Source organism: Talpa occidentalis, unplaced genomic scaffold, assembly GCF_014898055.3.
Source record: "Talpa occidentalis isolate TD23 unplaced genomic scaffold, MPIMG_talOcc4v2.1 talOcc4.13, whole genome shotgun sequence".
In the NCBI taxonomy this organism is placed as follows: domain Eukaryota; kingdom Metazoa; phylum Chordata; class Mammalia; order Eulipotyphla; family Talpidae; genus Talpa; species Talpa occidentalis.
The window spans coordinates 4,678,536-4,693,331 of record NW_023601322.1 but is presented as its reverse complement, the minus strand read 5'-3'; the positions used below and the strand labels follow the sequence as shown (position 1 = coordinate 4,693,331).

The 14,796-nt window shown below is 41.0% G+C and overlaps 1 protein-coding gene across 1 annotated transcript in view; it reads left to right on the top strand.

Annotated features, from left to right (window-relative positions):
- Positions 1 to 14,796, top strand: part of DOK6 (docking protein 6) — a 329,181-nt gene that overhangs the window by 127,214 nt on the left and 187,171 nt on the right. Inside the window, exon 3 of the mRNA XM_037508418.2 lies at positions 12,536 to 12,650. Within this exon, the coding sequence (XP_037364315.2) occupies positions 12,536 to 12,650 (115 nt within the window). The remainder of the gene's footprint in view (positions 1 to 12,535; positions 12,651 to 14,796) is intronic.

Genomic DNA, 14,796 nt, shown 5'->3' with positions numbered 1-14,796 from the left:
ATTTGAAATTCAAATCACTAGCTGCTGAAGGAAGTTATTAAAAATGCATTAGGGTTGAAAATGTAGCCGTATATAATTGTCATAACAGATATTCAAAACAAATTTATCCTCAATGAAAACTGAACTAAAGCAATTTACATAGAATCAGCTAATAAATTTTCCTTAATTTTCTAAACAGATGAAAAAGAAACAGTTTATAGACATTTTAATAAAATAAATATGCATGCTGTCTGTAGGGAGGATAATATAAATAAAGTCTTTAGAAGGATGAATGAAAAGTGAAATCTCTGAAGTTCCAGAAATGACAACTTTGTGGCCCAGAAAAGCCATATGATTGGCCCCAGTCCTGTCTCTAAATCTCTCATAACCATAGAAACTTCACTTTATTCTAGTTACTTTACTTGTCTTTGTAGTTGTCTGTATTTATCCTTATGTAAAGTAGCATCTGAGAGAGTTGGGGAAAGGAATCCGCCCTTAAGGAAAAAACCCACTTATATATAGGGTGTCCTTAAAATTAGAAGCAAGATCATCATTAAGTGTGGGGATGAGACCTTGTACAGAGTGTGTTCTGTTGAAAGTTTCACTTCAAGAGTCCAGGACTGGATGTTTGGCAGCACACACAGCTGGTGTGAAGTGAGGAGTGTTTGGAGACCTAGTGTCTCTTGAAATGCCAGATGGAAGGTCCCAGAGTGATAGTCATTTATTCAGATTAAGGCATCTCTCAGGAGATGCCTAAATTCCCCAATTTGGGGACTGAAAGAATAATTCATTCATTCATTCTTTCAGCTGCTGTAATCTCTTATTTTGAAGAGGGCTCTGTTTTTTGCACATAAATACCTATTGACAAGCACATCTGTTTCTGGTCAGTTACACATCAATCCATGGTCATTTATTGATTGCTTTATTCATAGTATCTGATCACCGTTGAGTCACTCAGGGGAGCCTCAGAGCAGAGGATAAGTCGGTTATATGTTTGTTGTGTAGAAGCAGCAATACTAAAGACCGTGTGTGTGATCCTGTCTCAGTGGCAGGTTGGGAGTGGATAATGGAAGCAGAAGTGAGTGGGCAGGCGGGGAGATCTGCAGAGAGAGGAGATTGGCAGGGCTGTGACCCCAAAACAGTGGGGAATGGCAAGTTAAACGACCTTTGTGATATTTTAATCAAGATCAATTAAAATGTTACTTCTAAGCTTTGTCTAGTATGGGTGATTCTTGTGGTTTACAGTTGCCACAGTCATCAGGATTTATGTTTATAAAGTATTGGGCCTCCCTGGTGGCGCAAGGGGTTAAGCACTGTACTATGAGGCAATCCACAGCCTCTGCAGCACGAGTTTGATCCCTGGCCGGGGAGAAACCCACATGGTGAGGCAGACCTCTCCTGTCTCACCAGCTGCTCCCCTCAGCAGTGTATTTCAGTCGGTCTGCCTATTCTGTTCCCCATTCTGTCTCTGGTGAATCCTCTCACCCCCCGCAACTCTGGTCTGTACCTTAGCTCTTGTGTGCATAAATAAATAAATCTTTAAGAAAAAAAAAAAGTATTGCCACACAAGCATATCCATCCACTGAGAAGGATGGAACCAGACTCTTGATCTAAGCTCGGCTTTAGAACTGAAAGCAGTGTGATTCACATTAGCCACTTTACTGTCTTTATTCCACTTTTTATAGTTTTCCATTTGTGTGTTTGTGTGTGTGTGTGTGCACGCACAAGGGTGGCAGTCCCCGTAACTATCCTCTATCAGAAAAAACAATATGATTTAAAGAAATCGCCCATTCACTTATTTGTAAAAGGCAAATAATATCATAATTCACAAAGCAGGGTGATAATTGTCTGTGCCATAATATAAGGTAAAATATCTGCGGTTGAGAAATCATTTCTGCCTCAGATTTTGCATCTTTGAAACCAGGAAATAATTCGAACTAACTTCAGAAAACCATTGAGATCAATTTGAATAATAAAGGAACTTGTAGTTTCATAGAAGTCATTTTCTGTGGTGAATCAGCCAGTAATTTGAGAAGGATTCTCAATAGCACAACGCTGATAGGACATTCCTTCCAACATTTCCAGAGTATTTTTCAAATGTATATAAGAGATTTAAATTTGATGCCCTTCATTATTTCAGTATACCATGAAAGCCCTTTGGATTTTTAAAAAAATTCTCATTTTTACCCATTAGCAAAATCTACCTGATGGTGCAGTATCTGTGCAGTTCAGTGGGAGAATTTTTCTTTTATAATGTAATGTTCACTAAAGATAAATAGCTTTTCTGCCATTAATGGAAAGTTCTCTATGATACCTCCCATAATGAATGCATGTTCATGTACAATTTACGATTTGAAAAATGTTTAAGTGAGAATCTGTACTTGAATACTTCGTAATTCAGTTAAAAATCCATCTAGCAATTTTATTTTAGAAATAATGTCATTTCATATTTATTTGAAGTATATAACAGCTTAATGTTTTTATTGAAGTAACATTGATACACAGTTTTGCTTGTGATGTAGAGGCCTAGGGTCTCCCCTTCAGGTGTTGCTACCATACCACACCCACCACCCAAGCACCTGGAGTCCTCCAGGGCAGTCCACTGGCCCCTTCCTATCACTTTGCTCTCACCTTCCACCTCCTCCCCTTCTGGCGGCCTCACTTCTACAGTCAGGTTTCCAGAGTTTGTTACTGGTTTGGTTTTATCTGACCCCTTGTTTTGTTTCTCTATAGTCCACATGAGTGAGACCATCAGTATTTGCTTTCTCTTCTCAATTATTTTGTTAGCATAATCCCCTCCAGGCTGGCTTTTGAATCCCGGATTTTCTCTTCTGTGACAAGCTGGAGAATACCCTCTGATTTTAAAAAGCTCCTTCTGGGCCTCCCTGGTGGTACAGGGGTTAAAGAATCAGTGCTGTCAAGCTATCACCAGCCACTGGAACATGAATTTGATCCCTGGCCAGAGATTCACTAATTTTAAATATATCTTTTCCCTGGGGTGGGGGAAACCGTACTTGTGTGACCATAAGCTTTTTCACTAATAAGTAAGTGCAGTCATTCGATATTTTATGTTATTCAGTTCTTATTTTGGAGTCAATATTAGACATGATCTCAGTAGGTTTGCTTAATTATGAAATAGTCTAGAAATGAGCATTGGGGAGATGGTTCGCTTTGTTCATGTTTTCTTTTTTTTTCCCTGTCATGAATTTAGGCACTTTGTATTATTTTAGATACATATCATTGTCATTTATTTTTTAAATTAATAAGTATTCAAGCTTTCTAGTCATCATTAGATTTTTGTTTGTTTGTTCAGTGTTTCCTTTTACATTCTGTGCTTGATTTCCAACTTCCTTCTTTTTCCTTTCATCTAACTTGCCAGAAGCCTTTTATTAATCCTTTCAAATGGAGCTTGTGGCTTTGTTAAACTTCTCATTTTTTTTCTTCATTTTATTGATTTCTGTCCTTATCTTTACTATGCCTTTATTTCTGGAGATGCTTTAAAGTGGTTTTTTTCTTAGCTTCATCAGTTGAATGCCTGAGTTCCTTGTTTTCAATCTTTTTTGTTCAGGAAACATTTTTAAAGCTGTATTTTTAAGCCCTATTTTATCAATGTCTCTCAAACGACATATACTATGTCACTTCCATGAAGTTGTATTTTGTAACTTACAATTTCCTTCATAACTCACATGTTCTTGGATGTATGTAATCCACTTCTTCTATACATGGAATATTTACTTATCCACTTGTTAGAAAATTTCAATTATATTGCATTATGGATATAGCATAGAAGGTAATTTACGAAATTCGATTCTTTGTAATTTTTTAAGGCTCTTTAGTCCCTGATACCTTCTATGTTTTCATAAATAATCCACATGGATAGAAAAGGAGGATCTTTTTGTTTTGCTGCTGACTGCAGAGCACCTGTTCAGATGTGCACCTATAATGTAACCCAAATTAACCCTGTCGCTTCTGCCTGGCAGAACTTACGATCTTGGCCTGTGAGAGGCAGAGACATATTTCACTTTCCTGGGAACTGTCACACAGTTTTGTCATCTGTGATTGGGCTGTAGTCTGTCCTCATCTTCCACTGGATTTTATCATTTACTTGAAAGTGAATGAATTTCCAGAGTCATCAGGCTGGGTGTGAGGCTGCACCCACGGGTCCCACTGAGAACCACGCAGGCGCCTTGTCTGTGCAGACACGATGTAAGCGTGAACTCCCCCATGTCTACATGCATGGCCTGAGCAGGCCAGCAGTGTCTCTCTGGCTTTACTCGTTTTGGCAGGCACCAGCTGGAGGGTGAGGTGCCTGGATGCTACAGGGTTGTTTTCCATCAGAAGCCCAAGGGTGGTGTCATTTTTCGCTGATGCCAGCAGTGCTTGGTCTTCTCTCTAGACCCCTTTCTCTCTCCCTTGAATGGTGCCAGTGGTCCTGATCCAATCGTGCTTGTCCTCCCCTGCTGCCAGCTGTGGCAGACAGCACCCCACTTCTGTCTTCAGCCGGGCTGTGCCTGTGTTTTGACCTGGACGTGTCAGCGACAAGCAGAGCCCCAAAAAGCAGTTAGTGTAATGATTTATGTAAATATTAGCCAAGAACCTCTTGATTCTCGTGAAGATTACCAATAAGTCTATGACCATAGACCATGGACGTTTTATGAAGAGGTGATTGAGCCATTTGAAGAGGTGTGATGGGAGACTCTGAATTCTACGCAGAGACAAGACTGGGTCGCACTAACAGTCTTCTCCAAGCTTCTTTGGCCATTTCGGGCTGATGACGGGTCTCCTGTGGTGCTGCTTTTCTGTCCCCGTAGCTGTGTCCAAAATAGTCAAGACAAGGTACCATTGTCCCATCTAGACAATAAACAGATCAAGGTATGGAATAGAACCAAACTACTGGAGTTTCCAGAACCCTCATCAGTCTCTGTTAGTTGCCTCTCTGGCCATGGACTCCTTGATCGAAGAAGAGGTACAAAGCACTGAGTGGGGAGCTCAGCAGGTTAATATCAGGTCAGCCTTGGTGAGCCCCATTATATGTCAATAACTCAGTTACCCAAACAGAGGCTCTGGCTTGTGGCCTTATCTCTGCATTTGCTCAAGTTGCCTCTACTTCCCACACGGCTGTCCATTAACCAGCTGCACCCCTGGGGGAGTCACGTAAGAGCTGTGCAGACTCGACTCATCAAAACAAAAAGGAAAAGCATGTTCAATGCCTGTAGGAGGCTTAAGATAAATGCAAATGCTTCCCTTGCTTTCTAAGAGACTAATATCTTGTTGGAGCATGGGGCTATGAACCAAAGGTTCGTGATTTTCTTTGTGTCATTTTCTTTCATTTGAGACGACTCACTTTACATAACCGATTGGCCTGCTTATCTGCGGATAATTTTGTGTAGTTGCATGAGTTTCCTAGGACTGGCCTAACGAACTTTCACATACTTTGGGCCTTAATATTACACAGCTGTTTCTCTCTCAGTTCTGTAATTGGAGACAAAGGCGTGGACAGGGCCCTGCCCCTACCAGGCCTTTCCTCACTTTTAGTGGCTCCAGCTTCCACTTGACCTGCGACACTGTAACTCCAGTCTCTGCCACCTTCACCTGGTCACCTCTCTGTGTCTTTGCGCCTTGCTCTTCTCAGAAGAGGACCCTTGTCCTTGGGTGTAGGACTCACAGCAAACACAGGAGCATCTCCTCAAGATCTTGGTGTCACTGCATCTGCAAAGACTTTGTCACAAATAGGGTCCCATCACAGGTTTTGAGGGGTTGGACTCTTCGAGCAGGGAGTCCATGGCCAGAGAGGCAACTGACAGAGCGTGATGAGGGTTCTGGAAACTCCAGTAGCTTTTAGGGAGTATTTGTGCACTCTTGAACCCATTATTAATATATTGCATTTTCCATATCTGCTACGTAACACCCCAGGAGCTGCGCAGTCCCTGCTGCAGCGGGTCAGAAAGCCGGTTCTCTCAGACAGGGGCTGTCTCATGTTTTCCTGGTGGTAGAGTTAGTGAAACATGCTATTAAACACTATATTTACACCTCATGGGGTAGGGGGAGAGCAGCGGGGGCGGGGAGGGAGGGAGAATTGAAGAGAAAAAATGTAGGCCTAAATTTCCTATTTTAGTGCCTCTTTTTCCCTATGTACTAATTTTCTGCATGTGTTACACCTGAAAATAGACCTACTGTTTTATAATACACAACCTCCAAGTAATTTAGGTGTAATAAGGGAATGCGTTTTCCTGGCTACCATCCATCACCCCTACAATTTGAGTGTCTTCTGTACTTGAATTCTCTTTCCTGTAATAATTTCTTGATTAACCTTTATTTGCCATTAATAAATCTCATGACTTTCAGAGAAACAGCTTTTGCATAAATTGGTAGAAAGAGCTGTGGGCGGAGACACAGCCCCGAGCGTGGTCCTCGCTGGCTCTGCCTGATGACAGCCAGCCACAGGGGCATCAGTTCCCACTGAGAGGTGAGGAGAGCCCAGTTCTGTGTTTGCACTGTCAGTTGCAACACTTTGGACTGCAGGGAACCGAAGCCCCAGCCCAGCGTACAGAACAGCAATATTATGTGTGGCAGCTTGTCCTGGAAGAGAGACTGTCTTCAAGCTGGGTGGTTCGGGAATTCTTGCTCAAGACTGAAAATTAAGGGCCTGGGTCTTTTGCTATCCCCTCTTGGCTTTCAGCAGGGTTTTCTTCTAGAATGATTGCTCTAGCATTTCCGATTTATGACCCCAAGACAAAATCCACTGGAGGAGGCTGCATTTACCCTGAGCTTCCTTAGGGGCAGAAAACACTGGCAGGAGCTGCCCAAAGACTTGTGGTCCCATCTCATTCGCCATAGTCAGGTGTTAGGCCCTTCTTACGGTAATCGCCGCCATGAAGGTAGTTAGCCTGCGGGTCACAGACTCTACCTGATGCTGGAGTATTTCCCACCAGGCACTTGGGCTGCATGATCTGGGGTGGATAACGGAACACAATCAGGTTCTGGACAGAACAGTGGACCCTGGAATAGAGAGCCCAGTCACTAGTAGCAGTAATCCTTATGCTACTGTGACTTTACTCACCATGATTCTTTTCTAGATGATGCATTTTATATTGTGGTTTCACATTTGAGAGACCGCGAAACTTTCGAAGATATAAAAGACTAAGCGTGTAACGACTGGTAATGTTGGGACAGTCAGAGAGTGAACAGGAGATGACTGTATCATAGCACATGTCACAAAAGCTTTAAGAATGACTTATATTGATTTTTGGATGGTGCACATTCTTATTTTTCAGCAACAGAAGGCAAATGTCTATGCAGATATTATCAAAATATTGAAGCATACGGTGTATAGGATGACATCAATGTTTAAATTATTATGATGACAGGCTAGGACTCAAGCATAGATAGATTGACATGTACTCATTGCAGTAATAAAAATATTCATTAAACTTCCCATCTTCTTAGCGGAAAATCAATATCCTCTATCCTAATAAAGTGAAGAAATTTCATTAAACTCGTTCCTAAAATGCACCATATTATCCCCCCAAATAAGAATTCTGACTTAATTAAAACAGTCAGAGAAGATATTAAAATACCAGGATTAATAAGAATTATTAGAAGTATTAATAAGAAGAGTGAAAGTATGTTCTAATACATTTTAATCTACTTGAAAAAAATCTGAAAGTTAATTTTCTTTCACTTTTGCAAATGTAATTGGGTTTAAAGAAAGAAATTGAGCACTTAACAGGTGGGTTTCTAATCTCATTTGTCATGACGGTAAACTGAAAACAAATGCAATTTTATACCAATGACTAAGATCTGCGTGGAGTTTAATTTGCACATTTAGGCGAAGGGGAAAGATGCATAACATAAATAGGATGATAATCCGTAAATGGTATCATCAGTCTTAATTTGTTTACACACAGTGTTGCTCACTATGCAAATAAAGTCCCTCTGAACATCTCGTGTGCAAATGGAGAAGGTTCCACATGTCCGTCAGCCCTTATCAGACCCTCATGTCAGTGCTGGGAGCTAAGTCAGCCTGGACCCAGCTAAGGCCGGCCAACATTGCCATCTGCAAGTGAAGCCATGTGTCTCTCCCTGACATCTGACTCCCTGATTATTATCCCCCTTTCAGAACATGCAGCGCAGGAAGCCCGATACTGGCCTGGTCTGTGTGTCCTCATGGGATGTGAAAGAAATAATCATATAACAGGTGCAAATTGAGCTATACTGTGAAAAGCACATAGTCACAATAGAAAACGAAAATCCTATGTTGAGATCCTGTTAAAGAATTAAGAAGTGGGCCTTCCTGGTGGCACAGGGGTTAAGTCTCAGCACTATCAAGCTATTGCCAGCCACTGTTGTCTGAGTTTGATCCTCGGCCAGGAAGCTGACCCACAGGGCACAGCAGACCTCTCCTGTCTCCCTGCTGCTCCCCTCAGCAGTGGATTTCAGTAGATCCACCTGTTCTGCTCCCCGCTTTGTCTCTGGTGGGTCCTCTCACTCCCGCACCTCTGGCCCACACCCCAGTTCTTGCATGCATAAATAAAAAAATAAATAAATCTTTAAAAAAATTAAAAGGTGAATGACATGAACTAATGAAACTATCTTTTATTTACTAAGTCCAGGAGAAGGACAAGCCAGGTTTCAGGACAAGTCAAGAAGCCACGTGAATTCAGATGAAAATGTCAATGTCTTGAGAAAAGCGACTCCACACACCTACACGCAGAACAGGCCCCTCAGTTGCTGTTCTGGCTGCAGTTCACTTTCCCCCTTGTGTTGTAGGATGCCACTGAGGAGGGAGGAGAAGGGGGGGTTGCAGATGTTGCAAATCAAAGCACAAGGCACCTGAGTATATTTGAATTGTACACGAACAATTAATACTGTTTTGGGTAAAAGAAGAATAGTCCCTAAGATAGAGAAGCTCCTTAGAATACCTACTGGTGAGATTTTGTGACCTTTATGATCTCATGTAAGACCTGAACTTCCTACCCCAGATGTCCAGGAGTGGGGTTCAGCTCTTCCTGAGCTCTGCCCCCCTGCACCCACTGAGGGCACCGGAGGCCTCGCACTGCTGATCAGCAACAATAGGACCCGTTGTCTTCTGGAAGGCACTGGAACAATGTGGGCTTGAAGAGACTGTCTGCATTTCTAGATGTAAATTTTACAGAAGAGCAAGCACTTTGTTTGAACTACATCATTTGTTAGATTGCCTGAGGCAGTGGAGTTAGACAATCCCCAGTGTTCGCTGCATTTCGCTCAGTTATCCATTAGCTTGTTTTGATTTTTGCTCTGAGAGGGCAAAGAAAAGAAGCAAGCCACAATATCTGTTCTAATACTCTTTTATGTTTGCAAATAAAATCTTTGGGAAAGGTCCTTGAGAAGAATAACCAATGTTTTTACGATGCTATGGGATACAACTAGACCTTTTATATAATGAGTCTCACATAGCAGCCCATGCTTTTCTACTCCCTGGCTGGACAGAACTGCACCAATTCTTGAGCAACACATAACCTTCTTAGTTTTTCATCTCTCCTTCATTTTGGTAAAATTCTTTGCTTAGTTAAAATGAATGACATTTTAAAATAATAAGCTTTTCAAATGTAGCTTCCATTTGCTATGTTCAGATAAAAGTTGGCTTGCGTATTACTTGAGTCAATTATCAAATCATTTAAAAATTCAAGAGTTTAATTTTATTTGAGAACTCGATTTAATGTACTTAAAATATAATAAGCGAATCACTGTTTCAAAAAAAGCAGTCTTATTTTCTCCCTAGGGTATTAACCCTCAGAGACTGCAAGATATTGGTGTCTCGCTTTTCTTCACTGGAAGAGCAATTGAGTATTTTCAGATAGACAGGCAGATAGACAGGCAGACAGACAGACAGAAAAACAGTATATTTATGGTCATCTATAAAAGATGGTCATCTATGGTCATCTATGGTCATTTATGGTCATCTGAAAAAACATGATGAATGCATATTTTTTTATTTTTAACTTATTTAAAAAGCAATTACATTAACCAGTATGTGTAAAGTAATACCGGACCTGTCACATATACAATTCTAATGTGGTCCCCAATAACAACACCCAGGAAGTGAGTGGGTATAAACTGGCTGGACTAAAGAACCTACTTGATATCTTACTTGACTCTGCAGGAACAAATGGAAGGATCCAGAAATGATCAAGAAGGTGTTTAATATGAAAAAGGATGAAATTTTAATTGCTCTCTTTTCTCCTCTGCGTTTCTTGAAAAGACATGACATTGTGTGAATCAATAATCATAAGGTCGGCTTTCTGCATTTATAAAGATAATATGTAACTAATATCACAAAAAAAGCATAGGGAAGCTGTACAGATGGGACTCTTTACTTACATTTTACTGGAATTAATTTAGTATCAAACTGAAGTTGCTTCTGGCAAGTCTGTGCATTTGGAGACTGCAGGACAAGCTCGCTCCGAGGGTGTGGTGGAGACCGGTGGTCCCTGGCAGTTGTGTTCTGTGGGTTTGTAGGAGGCTGGATTAGGGGAGATGGAACTGTGCCCCCCGGGAGACCTTCCTTGTTAGGTCATGGTGTCTGCTCCCAGCACCTCATCTGCTGTTTAAAGACACCTGACTTCGTGTCCATCGTTGATTCGCTCCCATTGCTGTCACTGTGAGTAGCTCTGTAACTCACGTGGGAGAAAACTTTATTTATTTTATGTGTAAGGCACGTCTCGTGCTAGAGGGCATAGCAGTAGATTCAGCAGTAGATTCAGAGGCCGTTTTTAAACAGTGACGTACCCACCAGCATCACACACTGCAAAAACCATATCCCTAGGTAGACATGGAAAGGGCATTGTTTACAGTATGAAAGCTGAAGTTGTAAGCGTGGCCCCTTAGATTCAACATTCCCCACCTTTCTGCATATGCACATTTCTGCAAAATCCCGAAAAAGTGCCATGGCTGTTGATTTGAGGTTTACAGATACATTTTTGCAAGTGGATGAACTTACAAACAGGGAAGTATGAATAATAAGGATCAGCTCTGACTCAGAAAGTCCCTGCTGAGCTGGAGACTCCCTTTGACAAGTGTCATTTAACATCTCTCCTTAGTCACCAGCCAGTGCGCCTGCCCACGTCTTCCAACGCAGCAGAGCTTGGCTGCTCCTTCTTGTCTGCACTCTGTTAATTTTTGTGTTTTATGAAGACTCTGTCTGATTCATATAATGTAGGACGTTGATATCTATGTTGCATGATATATCTTCTCCACATAAAATGTTATTTGGTTAAAAAATACAAAATGTGATGATCTTATGATATATATCCATATATGTATGTATGCTCCCAGCTGTATGGATGTGTCTGTTATGTGGTAGATTATGTGGCCATCAAAGTTGGAATTTAGTATTTGTTTAATTCTCGTCTTTATCAAAACACCAAGCCACACAATAGTTTTGAAAAGTATTAATGAAAATTCTGCATTTGGGGAGGCAAAATGAAAACATACTAAGTTTACTTTTAGTATTTAAGATATCATTTCAAATGATCCACCTACTTATTCCTTTGTTAAAATCAACATCTTTCTCAGTATCCATTGTAAAATTTATTTTCAGTTTATATTGTAAGGTTTAGAATATTTATTTGAGCTATTTCCTCAGGATGTTATAGAAAGGGAATGTGAATGGGGTAGCTGTTATCTTAGCTAATTCTGTCTGCCTCTGTTAACAATATCGATCCAGAAATAATAAGCCTTTTCTATTAGAAGAAACAATGAAATTCAGCATCTTAAAATGTAAGCTTAAAAAATCAACTTGTACGGCATTATTGAGGCCACGTCGTGTTTGCAGAGAAGTCAAGGAAACGTGTCCATTTCTGTGAATTATGGAGAGAAATCAGATGCACCCTGTGTAGCAGAACGTGCCCCCACAAAGAGCTGGCAGCTGAACATTATTTATTAAAAATGATGTATTAAAAATGATTCCTTGTTGGGTGACTAAAGAGTGTTAACTGGTCCATCAGTCATGGACGGGCCTTTTGGAGAGGTTGGGTGAGGGAAGGGGACAGACGACCCGTGAGACGTGCACGTTTCTGGGAAGTAGGTGCTTCTATGTAATGACCCCAAAATTTTAGAGTCATTTTGTAAACCAATAGATGGTGTCAGCTGTGTCACATGGGGATCCCAACCATGGACCTCCATGATGGGTAGGAGTTAGGAGAGGAGACAGTTGAGATAGTAAAGCCAATCAACATTTAACCAAACATTTTGAGACTCTTCTGTGGTCCTGTCTGCCCTTGTTTGCAGGAGATGGAACGTTAATAAAAACTGGGGCCTGGCTTTTGTAGAGTCATTCTACTACTACATTACTTTTAGACTCTTTGAAAATTCTGCAAACAATGTCATCTATGACCAAAATTTAGGGTAGAACAGAAGACATTTTGTTTCGGTCGGTATTGTTTTGGGTGATAGCTAATGAGACAGGAGTACAGCTACCCATTGGACAGTGACCTGTGACTACTAACGGGTCCTTTTGTGCATGCATCCTGGGTAGGATGTATACTGTGCACCGATTGAAGGACATTTTTCTTTCCAGGTGACCGAACTGCACAACATCAAGAACATAACCAGGCTGCCTCGGGAGACAAAGAAGCACGCAGTGGCCATTATCTTCCATGACGAGACGTCAAAGACATTTGCCTGTGAGTCAGGTAAGCAATTATGGGCCCGTCTAGAGCTGGAGGAAATTGAGCTGCTTCCGAGACAATGGCCCAGATGGATTAAGACGCAGCACTGAATGGGATGCGCATTGTGATGAGAATATACTGAGAGGACTTGTGTTAGATGCTCAACACGCTGATTCCTACAGATGTTTTGGGTGCTTGTTTATCATCTGTCTGTATCTGGAATTTGCTCCCAGGTGTTCTGAGAACCCTTGAGGTTCCCATTCAAGCTTTGAGAATGAAGCAGGCATTGCAGGGGGATAATGTTAGGGCTAGCTGTGGCCTGGGTCCTCTCTCGGAGTGCAGCTGGAGGTGCTGGGTCAGCGGTAATAACTGCCACGCACAGGCCCCCCAAGCATAGCCCAACTACCCCCCATGCACAAACCAGAACTTTGAGCAATGGTTCCTTTCATGGATTCTCAGTCCTACAAGTAAGTACATTTCAGATTGCATTTTACCGTCTCAGGCCATAAAGCACTCTGACATTATTGAGACACAAAGCAGTTTATCGTCTGAACTTGCAGTGGTTTTCATTTTGGAATCCCTGTGCTAGGTAATATATTAGTGGGCTTATTATAGCTTTTAAAGATTTTGCTCAATGAAATGGTGCATTCATTTTATAATGGATGGAAGCAAAAACTACTGAGAGTTTGAAAGATGGGGAGGTGGCATAATGCTTACGTCTTTCGGAGGAGCTTTATTATATTTTTAAAAAGGACTTTAACCCGGGCAGAAATTGGAAGGGTCTTATATTTCTTGGTTCATGTAAGATTTTTGAGTAACGAAGGGCTCTTTATTAAAGGAAAATGGACTTCATTTCCAAGAGAATAATTTTCTAATGGTGAGGTTGAAACTAGATCCAAATGTAAAAATAGAAGAACATTTTTGTTTAAATTCTAGCAGAAAGTTTTCCACTAATTTAAATCATGATTTATTTAAAGTGTTGTTTGTTTTTTTTAAAAACCACTTTCTATGTGTTAATATAATAGTCTGTTAGAAGCTACTTATAAGCAGTTTAGAAACCATGGAGGTGATGGTGATAATGCTGAGCGAAATAGTCAGGAGGAGAGTGACAAATACTAGCTGGTTCCACTTCTGTGTGTTTTCTCACTATAGAGAAACAAAACAAAGGGTCAGATAAAACTCAACCAATAACAAACCCTAGAAATCTGACTGTAGAACTGGGGCCACCAGAGGAGGCTGGGGAGGTGAGAGAACATAATGGAGATGGGGTGCAGTGGACTGTGGGGGCAGACTATGGGGCCCTGGTGATGGGTGTGATGGGGAAACACTGAAAGCTGCACCTCTGCCTCATATACAGAGCTGTGAACTGACTTTACCCCAATAAAAATAGAAACAATGTCACAGTTTTCAAACCATTTTTGTTGCCTGTCATATGCTGATGGGAAGAAAAAATGAAAGTTCTTGAAACTCATCAGTAAGGAATTTGAAGCCTTTTTCTTGCAAACTATAGTTTTAAATACATGCTGGAGTCCATATCTGGCAAATTTACATGGAAAATAGGACTCAGGCTGCAAAGCCACCAGGGAGGTGGCAGTCAAGATAGCAGTGAGATCAAAGCGGAGATGAAAGGAAACTTACATTTATTTCTTTTTTTTTTTTTTTTTAAATATTAAATTTTATTTTTATATTCCCCCATACAATTGCAAACGCCCCATTCTGACCCCAATCCTTCCCCTCCCGCCCCCCACCCCCCAAAAAGTGTCTCTGGTTCATAGTTTTTGTTGATTTTGATTTTCACTTTCTTATATTCATTTTCCTGGTCCCTTATTTAAGTTTTCTAGATTCCTGCTATGAGTGAGACCATCCGGTATTTTTCTTTTTCTTTTTGGCTTATTTCGCTGAGCATGATCCCTTCCAGCGCCATCCATGTTGCTGCAAATTGCATGTGTTTATCTTTTTTGAATGCTGAGTAATATTCCATGGTATATATGTACCACATCTTCTTGATCCAGTCATCTATTTTTGGGCATTTGGGTTGTTTCCAAAGCTTAGCTATTGTAAACAGTGCTGCTATAAACATAGGAGTGCAGGTGCTCTTTGGAATTGATGTTTCTGTGTCCTTTGGGTAAATACCTAGGAGTGGAATTGCTGGATCATATGGAAGCTCTAT